At 41.2% G+C, this 12,020-nt stretch overlaps 1 protein-coding gene across 1 annotated transcript in view; it reads left to right on the top strand.

Annotated features, from left to right (window-relative positions):
* The window catches only part of LOXHD1 (lipoxygenase homology PLAT domains 1), a 126,056-nt gene that overhangs the window by 66,919 nt on the left and 47,117 nt on the right, over nt 1-12,020 (top strand). Inside the window, exons 26-28 of the mRNA XM_085213657.1 lie at nt 3,717-3,898; nt 6,047-6,163; nt 9,852-10,014. Of these exons, the coding sequence (XP_085069783.1) occupies nt 3,717-3,898; nt 6,047-6,163; nt 9,852-10,014 (462 nt within the window). The remainder of the gene's footprint in view (nt 1-3,716; nt 3,899-6,046; nt 6,164-9,851; nt 10,015-12,020) is intronic.

Here is a 12,020-nt window from a genome sequence, read left to right on the forward strand (position 1 = left end):
AAGAAAGTTCCTCTGGGTTCTCTTAGAGAAATGCTTCATGTATTTGCAAAATCAGAGTGTCACTAGAAGCTACATGGCCTTATTTCTGAGTCGTTTTTCTCCCTCTTGCTCTTTCATCTCCAGGTCCTTAGCCGATTTCAAGTTGGCTTTGTAGCCTACAGTTTCCCTTTGATCTTGCTCCATTCTAACACTGCTATTTCTATTGTCAAAGCAAACTCTTGTTATGGTCTCACTTCCAAGCCTTAGTCTCTCACTGGTGCCCTTTGCATTGCACACACCTCTCTTGCTGAAGGACCCCCTTCCACAGTTTCTCTGATGTGCTGCTCTTCTGATAGTGTTGCATCAGTCTACCTCTTTCAAGATTCAACGTTTTCTTCCTTAGTCTTCATTTCCCTCTAATTTAATGTTTGAGGTAAACCCACTGTCAATACCAAAAGCCTTCCACCTGCAGTTACTCATTTAGACATCACGTAGTTAGATCTTCCTAATCTTTCTATTTCTGACTCAATTTTCTTCTTTGCAATTAATTGTAAGAATAACTACAGGGAAAACTGTCAACTTCTTCAACTTCATTCTGACTCTCAACACTATGGTAGATGGTGAAGGTCTCATTTACACTGGCTAGCTTCCCTTCAACCTCCATGTGCATATATTCTGCAGTTCAAATCTTCTTTCTTTTCTGAAGATCTAATCCTCCCCCATTATCTCACCAAGATGTTTCTCATGTCTTTCTCTCTCTAAACTGTCTGAAGTGGAAGAATGGACATTCCTTGTTTCCTTTTTCACTTCCATCAGACTTATACAAGATATCTTTATGTTGTCTTTATGTTGGAAAGAATTTTGTAGATGTGTGAATCATAGACTCATTGCTCAGGTTGGGAAAGACCTTAAAAATCGTCAAGTCCAACTGCAATCCAACCATACTACCCTAACTCTAACAACTCTCCACTAAATCATGTCCCTGAGCACCACATCCAAATGATTTTTCAACACATTCAGGGGTGGTGACTCAACCACCTCCCTGGGGAGCCTATTCCAGTGCTTAACAACCCTTTCTGTAAAGAAGTTGCTATATGTTCCTATGTAACATGTTCATACAAATTAATATTACTCAGAGACCTTGTATGTGTTTCTCAGCAGGTTTTTCCATATTATCCCAGTCAGTGTGCATTTGGATGCAGATGTTGACTATATAATTTATTAATGTCCCAGCTTATAACAGTCAGAGTTTCTGGAATGCCATGGTGTTGAATATGCTGTGTGTAAACCTGATTTTTTGTCAGCTGTCCACATTCAGTATATGAAAATAGTTGGCCAAAAGTCACACCAAACTGAGCATCAGCTCAGGCAGTTTCACCATTTAAACCATTCCCACCACACTATTTACCACATTCTGGTTCCCTAAATACTAACCTGGCAGTTCCAGTCTGCCAGAGGTGTCTAAAATAACTGGTTTAGATTTGGATGACTCGTGCCAGAATGTTTTCTTGAGGAACAAATGATGAAAACATGTCATCAGCAACCCAATTAAAACCGTGCCTGTGGGGATACTGTTTTAAAAGCGCCATGTAAATGGAATGGGAGTCTGACAGCTGAAAGTTGTGTTGCCAGTGACCTTGTTACAGTGCCACTTTGCTGATTCAGTTCTAAGCTGATATTAATATTCAAGCAGCAAGAGCAGGCAGCACAGACTTCAGCAGTGAAAGTCATTTCTAATTCATAATGCATAGCATGTGATTTTTGGTCTCCGGGATTATCCCCCCCCCCCTTATGTATTGGAGAAATGATGCTAGTTTACCTGGAGCAAAGCAGAGCAGATTTCATTGAGTTGGGCAGAAGGAATATTAAGTACCTCCAGGCTGACTCTCTTGAAGAAAACTTCTTCATCTCCGTTCTCCTGAGAGCTGTGGTTAGAGAGCCTGATTCTTAATGAATGATTCGCCCCAGATATGCTTAATCAGAGTTACTCCAGCATTAATAGATACGGTGCCAGGAGTGTCCCCTCTATCTGAACTGAAATTCTGGATCTGAAATGCAGCACAAAACGCTGCTGAGTAACGAATAGCAGGGATGACTGGAGCCACTGCACCATGGGAGGGTGAAGATGACAGCAGCTGAAAAGACTGTGGAAAGTGGTGGGCAGTGTATGAAGGAGAGACCTGGTGGTAGCATCAGGTGTTGAGATCTGTTGCTTGTAGGTAATGAGATGGAGTGCAGGCATTGTGCCTGCCTAAAGCAAGGAGAGGTCCCTGGGCTAACAGGGGGTGGTCACAGCACAGATTCACCCATAGATTTCAGAGAGGATTTAAAGAGAGGGGGATGGGACTCCATCTAGTGAATGGAACTCATACGTCCTCATGGTGATGGAGCGTCTGATCTCATAGAATGACAGAATCTCATTTATATCAACAGATGTTTGGTCATTCACAAGCAGGCTCACAGATTCATAGGTTTGGAAAATGATTCACAGAATCCCAGAATCATTACGACTGGAAAAGAACTTTGAGGTCTCCAAGTCCAACCCCAGACTGTGTCCCCAAGTGCCACAGTTCTCGAGGACCTCCGTGGACGATGGCTCCACCATTTCTCCAGGGAGCCTGAGCCAACACCTGACCACTCTTTTGGAGAATAAATTTTTCAGCTAACCCTGAGGAAGATGCCTATGTTTCCTTTTCTGGTTCTTTTTCCAAACTATTGACTTCTGTGCTTGCATTCCTTTGGCTAAGATGGATATTTACACACATACTTGATGTACATACATTTGAACATTGGTTTCCTAGTCAGTGAGCTGAGCAGCATCTCACTTTAGAAACTGGAGTTGGAAGGGACTTGACCAAGGATATTCAGCAAACCTGCAGAGCCTGGAAAAGAGACTCAGACTTATTCCTCCATCAGTTCTTTTCCTCAGCAAGTCCAGTTGGACTCAGGACTGAGAAGCTGTGAGGACAGGGAAGGACAAGAGAAAGTATGAGATTATTTCAGTAATGGGGTGTTGTGTAGAAACCAAGGGAAAAGAGTAAGAAAGTATGTAGAGGCTTGATCCTTATTGTCCTGCATTCACCATTCACCTGCTGGAGTTTTACCTGGTTTCCCAAGGTATCAAGGACTATGTGCTGTCAGAGAAAAAAGTGATGCTATTAGAAAAACAGGGCAGAGTGGATAGCAAAATGTTTTGTTGTTGTTGTTGTTGTTGTTGTTGTTTTTCCTTCTAATTGACTTTTGTCACTTCAGTAGTGACATTTCAGTTCAGTAGTGAAAGCAATAGGACATTTTCTACAAAGCTATCCTGAATATTTATCTACTGCCTCCAGTTGGCATAACTTCATCCATCTGCTAAGTTGCTCCAAATTTTGTCAGTTCATGGTTTGCTTTAAGACATGAGCTGTTGAAGTAAATCCTCTTTCACTATCTTTATGTAGCCAGTATAAGCATACTGAGCATTTTCTGATCGTATGATTAGTTTTGAAATCTCAGTAAATTGAGATGAATGAAGGTCAATTGGTTTTGCAGGGATAAAGGAAATTCCTCTGGATGCTCGTAATACTGATCAGCTTCTAAGTGAGCAGAAGTGTAATTCCTACCCTGTCCTCTTCAGCTGTTGAGTTTTCTAATCCAGATTTTGTTACTTTAAAATATTCTTAGGAAAATTATTCTGCTGCTTGATAACTTTTTTTTTAATTATTATTATTACTATTTTCTGCCACTTCCTACATCAGTTGTTCCTTATGAGATTACAGTCTACACCAGCGATATCTTTGGAGCTGGCACGGATGCAGATGTCTTCATTGTTCTCTATGGAAGTGATGGGATCTGCACTCAGCAAAAATCCCTGTGCCTCAACAAGAGAGAGCAACGGATGTACTTTGAGAGGAACTCGGTGAATCAGTTCATTGTGGAGGTAAAATCAAATGTTTGCTCTCATCTCAGATTGCCTTGGGGGGATTAGGAAGAGAAAATGTAGTGAATGGGAATTTTTTCTTTTATTGGGAAAGGTATTTGGCTCTCTTACTCTATTCTACAACACACTTACCTTGTATTGCAGCAAATCATTTCTCATTGAGATCCAGTTAGTAGCTACTAAACGTTATCAACACGCAGTGTCCCTGTGGCCTAGTGCCATATTAAGCCCTGTAAGGGCTGGTGTAATTTTATCTTGTAGCTGAGGTGTACCAAGATTTGGACACGGAAGCTTACCTCTCCTTATGAAGTTGAGAGAGTCTTTGGGAGGTCAGTGGAGAGGCACAATGGAAGGTTACGTCTTCCATTTCCTAGACCGTAACTGGTATCAGACTCTGGAATGAGGTGCCCCATATTGAAGTTCACTTTTCATCCTTTCACACTCCTGTTTCACCAGGTGATGCTGACAGAACTGCTCCATAGTCCTCACTGCTTATGCACGGCTTTATTTGGGTTGGATAGGTTTGCTGGGTGGTTTTCTGAATACCTCAGACTAACTCATCAACAGTTTCCTGAGGAATTTGCACATGTGTAAGCAAATAATAAACCAGTGCATGCAAATCACTGTGCTCATTCACACTGACAGTATTCAGTGATTCCTATTTGTCATATATTCCTATTGCTGGGAAGCTGTGAGAGGCAAAAACACAGGCGCTCCTGCTCTGATCTGCTCTTTCAATATTACCTAATACACTCACCTTCCTTCCCTGGGTACAAAGCCAACATTGATCTCATGGAGTGCTTTACAACCTCTGTGTGCTCTGAGTTCGGTTTGTTTTTGTAGAATAATTGAAGTCAAATCTTAAAACAAACTTTTAAACAAGTTAAAATGATTCCAGACGGCATTGTTATAATATGGAATGAATCATAAAACAAATCCCCATTGTGATTCCTTGAAAACAAAGAATATTACTTTTTTTGGTGGTCTTTCCACAGAGTTTTTCAAAGCAGAGGTGCCATTAATACATAGATATGCATCATAAGCTGAATGTGATTTTTATTTCTTTATCCATAACATTTCTTTTAGGTTTGGCGGATCATGAGATGTCAGTAATTTTCTTCAATGAAACAATGAAAATACACTTTGTTCTCCAGATTCATAGCATATTATTAACCAGTCCCAAACTTAGAATCACAGAATCATAGAATAAATGCAACATAATTATTCTGCAATTTATGCTTCTTGAGCTGATTGCTGGTGTCTTTGCTTCAATGTGAGACAATTTTGTTAGCTGAGAAGAGGAGGGAATGATCTCCAGTGGTGTAAATTTAGAAGTTTGTTTTTTTAATGTTTCAAAGAACAAAAGTTTCCAAAACCCTGTGGAAACTTCAATGTGTTTTGACTGTGCACAAAGGAGTTTGCAACCAGCTTCATCTCTTCAAAGACCAAGTGCACAACAGCTTGCACAAAAAAAATAACCAAAGGTGTTGCTTTGGAGCTGATATATTTTGTCCTGTTCAGGCTTCTGGAAAGAAGTGGCTTAAAGGTAATATAGGTGTGACAAATTACTCCTGTAATACGCTGAGACATAAAACATAAACAGCTGCTTCACCAGATAGTGATCCTGTTGACTTGCTCAGAATGTCACTTGGATTCTGTGCAAGAACAAGAAAAGGAACATGAAATGCCAGGTTGTTAATACTGTGCTTTGATCTCAAGGCTGTTTTCCCCGTGGTATAACAGTGCCCAGCCATCTAATCACGTAAGCACAGCACTATTCCAATTTCTAAAAACATACTTTAATTCACAGTAATACGAAGAGGCTTGGCTGGAGAAAAGAAATAAGTTTTAAGTATTGTTTTAAAAGTCACCTGTTGCTCATGCAGTAATCTTTCATAGAGTCATGGAATGGCTTAAGTTAGAAGTGACCTCAAGGATCATCATGTTCCAAATTCCCTGTCACAGGTAGGGCTGCCAGCTGGTAGACCAACCACTAGATCAGGCTGCCTAGGACCCATCCACCCTGGGCCTGAATACCTCCAGGGATGGGACGTCCACAACCTCACTGGGAAACCTTATCCAGAATCTCATTCCCTCTGGTTGGTTCTTCTTTCTTTCATCTTTCTTTCTTTTTTTTTTTTTTTCCAGCTGGAGGATGTTGGTGACATTATTGAAAAGATTCGCATTGGACACAATGGTGGAGGGCTGAACTCTGGTTGGCACTTGGATCGTGTGGCAATTCGGAGATTGCTACCAAATGGGAAGGTAGGATGGGGATCACGTCACTCTGGAGTAGGTTTCCACTGGATGCTTCTTCTATTTTCCAGCGAGAGACTTCAGTACACAAAGTGTGATTAATGACTCCCCAGAGAGCAATGCATGTTAATAAACTCACTAGAGCTTGGGAATTTGGAGGGCAACAAACATTTATTACCATGTTTTATTCTTCAAGTGTTGATCATACGACTTTGCAATCATTGCTTTTTAAAAGATGCTGCTTCCCTTGTAAATTTTGGCTAGAATAGAGGTGTTTTCTCCCTTTTGGGTCTTTGCTGCTGTCCATCTTTAGTATGAAGAAGCAGTCTGCCTGCTGGATTCGGAGGCAATGTTGTACTGTGCCACTGAGCAGAGAGGGGAGATTTCTGAGCCTGTACCTTTGCAAACACTGCTAGAGAACTACAGACAACTACAGTTCCTGAGTGTCCAGGGCTCATTCAGATAACTCTTACAAATTTACATATCTACAGGGCTGGAAAAATGCTGGTGTGGGTGGGTGACCAAAGCTTCATGTTTTTATACATAGTTTTGTTTTGAACATTAACAAGGAAGGAGGTGGAAAGTGAGTGCGCCATTTCAAAATGAGAAGTATGGTTGCTAAACACAGGCAAGAAATCTTTCATTAGCCCCTTAATTCTGAAAGAATAAATGAGGGCAAGTGAAAGACCCATTGTTGTAAGCATCATAGTCTTTCCTTGAAGGAGTTTTGGTTTCATGTGCCAACAGGATTAAGGGAGTGCAGCTAAATTGTTCACCTTGTCCACCTAAGAAGCTGCTCCTTGGCTTTGCTTTGAATGCTGGATGTAGGAGCAGCAATTGGTGTGGCTGCTGGAAAGTGGAAGTTCACAAGAAAATCATCTCTTTAGGTCTATCTGTGTACTGACTAACCCTTATTTTGTACATCTTGATTACATTTCTTAACAAGATGGCATTGTTATTGGTGATAGTGTTCTTGGTCGTAGTCAAGGGATAATGAGGAGTGTGATGTGAAAAGGCATGGAAACAAAGGGAAAAGAGATTCCTGGGCTGCCTCTTTCTGCAGTTGGGATTGAATGAACATGAGTTCAGTGCTGAGTGCTCAGCCGTCACCCCAGGAATGGGCTCTGGGGGCTGTGCCATCATTACAGAGGTTTTAAAGGACAGACAGTGAGAAGTCTGGAGAAGTGGAGGAAGGGAGAAGGAAACCATGAATACCTCAAAAACCAAGTGATTTACAATTCTGTTGATCTTTTGATTATGGTGTGGGGGAAAAAAAAAAAGAAAAGAAGAAAGCAGAGCACTGCATGATGCCACTGATCAGCAGCAGAATATTATGACCTGCCACAGGATAGCAATATGCTGCCAACGCTTCTAAAAGCCGTGCTACCTGATTAGACTGCTAAGATGCATCCAGATCTATCTGTAATGCTGCAAAAGAAAAATGAGGTCAGTAACTTTTCAGATTAAATTGAAACCGCTTGAGTAGGAAACTAGAATTCTTGTGTGCCAATAAACTGTCTTGGCATGCCAATTAAATCTGATAATTGTACTTTATTTATTCCAACTTGGAGAAGGGAAAGCACTGAATTCTAGCACGCTACCATACCCCACCTCTATCTTACGGTCAAGCTCATATTCTGATGCAACAAATTCTGTTTCTAGCTGAAAGAGTATTTTACCATGGATAACACGAAGCAATGCACTTAGTGTCACTTAAATATTAATGCAATCGCTAACAAGGAAACTCCAGTGAAAACTGTGACAGTGACATGGTGATTAACAATAATGGTGCAATTAACTCTTGCAGTAACTGTGTGTTATGTACCACCGTGCAGGCACTGAAGTCCCTGGATGTTGTATTGCCAAACAAACAGCATTCAGATCAATAGCAAGTAATACCAACTTCAATACCATCATCAGCTTTGGGGAGACATTAAAAGCTTCAGCAAAAGAAGTGACTGAAGTGGGCTCTCTATGGAGAGAGGAGAGATTCAGCTCTGAAACACTGCTCTGGAAAAAGCTCTCTTCCCAGGCTACCAGTGGGGAGATGGGCACTGCAATTGCTGTTCATTGGCTCAGCATGCAGTGAGATGACAGAAGTTATGTGGTCAGACAGCCCATGCAAAGCTAAGGATGCAGAAGTAACAGTGTGGCCAGATGTTAAGCGCTGTATTTTGTTTATACAGCAATTGAAAGTAAAATATTTGAATCATCTAACGTGCTGATTTGTTTTGTCATTGTTTTGTACAAGTCATGCTCCAAACTACCTTATAGACTTAAACACTGCAAATCTGGGGTTAAATAGAAGCATCACATGAAGCAGTAGAGAGGAGAAGTTGTGTATTGACAGATTTGTGCTATCTGGGTTCAAAATACTATTCTGCTGCAGACTCAAGCGGGACATCGTATTGCTTTATCACACGGGCCTGGAGGCATCCAGCTCCTGCAGTTCAGCTTTTCTGGGACCTGCTCACACCAGGCTAGCAGCACTGGTGTGTGGTGCACAACCCATTCCTCCCTCTTTTCTTTAATATTAACTTTTTACTATTTAAGTATTAAAAAGACTGAAGAAGGTTCCCTACTTTGATTTGCTACTGAAGTAGAGAAATACTGTAGTGGTCAACTGGAAAATGGCTCATTTTCTTCCTTCACTCTACTACTTTAAGCTGAAAACTAACTTTTCAGACTTGTGGGCTCTGCAAGTTGTATGATGACTCATGCCCATTTCTTTATGAAGACATAGCCTGGGGTGCCCAGTACACAGAAATCCTGTTCTTACCATCTTGGAGGCCTTACACGAGTCTGGTCTTGATGAGTAGCCTGGGATTGGTTTCTATTCTTTTTGTTTCTTTGATGACATAAATCATATTTGTTTCCACCAAAGTGAGTCAAAACAAAGGATCAAAAATTAAATCAGTTAATTTTTGATTGCAAGTATGGGAACTGCTTGGAAACCAGCCTTAGTCACAGAATTACAGGGCGAAATCTTGAACCATTAACTGAGTAAAAAGCCCTACTGACTTCAAAGAGAATGCTGACTGAATAGGGATTGAAAAGGGATTGCAGGCCTTGATAAAACACAGCTTCAATGGAAAGGGTGCAGTCCTGATTAGGAGTCTGCAAGATCAAAAACTGGAGCCTGCCAGTAACAAAGGGGATCTACTGGGTCACGTACAAATCTCACACAGCCATTGGGAATACTGTTCTTTGCTACACTACTCTCTGAGAAGAAGCACGTGCAGTGCCCAGAGTCCTCATATATCTTCTCCATGTGGTCTGAATGACTGGAATAATTTGTCATATAAAAATATACGTTGTCTCAACAGACATACTCGTGGGTTGGTTGCTGCCATGCACACTGTTTCAGGTCTGTGTATACACATGCTTCTGAAAGAGTGGTCAGGTGCTGGAATGGGCTGCAAGGGATATGGTGGAGTCAACGACCCTGGAGGTGTTCAAGGAACGTTTGGATTTTGTGTTGAGGGACATGGATTAGTGAGTACTATTGGTGATAGGTGGATGGTTGGACTGGATGATCTTGTAGGTCTTTTCCAACCTTGGTGATTCTATGACTCTATGATTCTACATAAACACATGAATTGGAAATTCTTGCTTGCACAACGGAGCATTTTCAAAGGAGGAATGTTAACATGTGTTCCCTTTGCTTTGAAGAGATTCTCTGTCCTGTTTACTTCAGGGTTCAGAAACTATCACATTTCCATGTGAAAGATGGCTTGCAAAGTCTGAAGACGACGGTGAGATTATCCGAGAACTGGTACCTTCTGATATTTTTACTGAAAAGCTCATGAAGGATGGGACACTTAAGCAGATAGAAGAAGAGGTTGAAGACCCGCTGGAAGGTAATACGATAGTAGGAGTTAGAAGGGATCTATTTATTTGGGCAGGTGGCTTTTTTTGGAAAAAATTTTGGATGTGTGGTTCAAACAAAACTACTGGCACTACCTATCCACATTTCTTTTTCTTCCTGTCCTCTGGTATCTGCTATGTCTGAAGCTCTTCGTGCAGTAATACCATTTCTTCTCCAAAAGAGTGGTCAGGCACTGGCACAGTCTGCCCAGGGAGGTGTCACTGTCCCTGAAAGTATTCCAAAAACTTTTAGACGTGGTACTAAGGGACATGATTTAGTAGGGTTATATTGGTGGGAAGGTGAACAGCTGGACTGGATGATTGTGGAGGTGTTTTCCAACCCTGATGATTCTATGGTGTGTATAAGCCTGTTTCAGCTACCCTTGCATGCAATGTTTGGTCCTCTCTTTTGATGCATGGCAAGTCAAAATCTTGACCTTGTCTTCCAGGCTCTGCAAACATCTCAGCCTGTTTGCTCAACTTTGCCTTCCCTGTGCCCTCCACAGCTTCTTCTCCTACTCTATCAGTCTGATCCTTACTCCTCTTTCTTCCCAGAGCCCGTTTTGCTGGTGTTCTCCATGTGCATTTGGACACCCTGTAAAAATTTTGCTTTAGGCAGTCATCCTCATCTTTTTCTCAACAGATTCAATGATCTACAGATGTCCCTTCACACCTCTGTGTTTCTATGATTCTGTGATTCTATGATTCAAGTGCCTCCGGGCACTTATCCAGCTCTGTCTAGCATTCTGTCTCATAAAGTGTTCAGATTCAGAACAGAAGTTTTGTCCCTGACTCCTTTCTTCTCTGTGTGCCTGGTTATCCCAACACCAGGATCTCCTTTTCTCTTACTGAGCTCTTCTGCTCTTGAGAGAAGCTGTGGACCTTCCTATACTCTGAGTAGAGGAAATTGAATGCAGCTGCCATCTTCTTTCCTGGTGTTTCTGTCTGGTAACATGATGATTCAGCAGAGGAAATCATTCCTCTTTCTGTGTCTTTTCTCTGTCTGATTTGCGTTTACTGTACACCACTGTCAAGGTGGAATTTATATGAATGTTAAGTGTTTCTCCAGCTGCCACAGGGGAAGTGAAGTTCTGTGTGGAGTCTTTAGTGATGCTTTACATGGAGTGGAACCTTTGCACTGTTCCTTGAGAGGAGAAAGGTGTGCTCTTTTCTCCTATTATCTCATGTGAGATTTGTTTTTCTGTTGGAGAAAAAAGGCAGTTTTACTCTCTGTTTGTAAGCAACACGCCTGCTAGATGCCTTTGTGACATTGTTTAATCTACTGACTCACATCACTTTGTCTTGCATTCATTATTGTGTGCTGTCTAACATAGGTGGTTCATCTTCTCCTCCGAAATGCAAAGCCTTAATACAAGTTTTACAACCTGTAGAACAAATTTTTTAACAACTAAAAGTTGCTTTTGGGAACTAGGGACAAGCACTAGCAGCTAACGCTAGGATTAAGTCTGGGAACTTCTATTTAAAATATGAAAGATGGGGTTTATATCTCTGCATCTCTGAGTCATCACATGTTAGGGGCACTAATGCAGTATAAATGACAGCAAAGGAAAATCTAATTTATGCTTTTCTGAGGATGGCATCTTATATAATAGATGGCATTTCAATCCAGAAGATGCCCAGAACCAGCAAAGAACAAAGGTGGATGAATTGACTGATTAGTCTATATGCATTGCTTCCTTTATTACTACTGAGACAATCATCTCTCAAACACAAAGCCGTAGCTCCGCACAAGAATTTAGGACACAAAGTGAAGAGGCAAACCAGAAAATGTGGCATTGCACCTAACCCAATGCACTGTCTCACAGGACACTCCTGATACATTTCTTCGAGAAACCAGTGGAAATAATTTATGTACTGAAAAGCAGAATAGGCCCTGTTCTACTGGAGAGGCTAGGAACAGAAAGAAAAGACACTATAGTATTTTTAAATGTTCTTTTTGAATGAGGAAGAGTATTAAAAACCTATGAAGCAAACCTCC

The sequence above is a fragment of the Meleagris gallopavo genome, chromosome Z, assembly GCF_905368555.1.
Source record: "Meleagris gallopavo chromosome Z, MGAL_WU_HG_1.1, whole genome shotgun sequence".
In the NCBI taxonomy this organism is placed as follows: domain Eukaryota; kingdom Metazoa; phylum Chordata; class Aves; order Galliformes; family Phasianidae; genus Meleagris; species Meleagris gallopavo.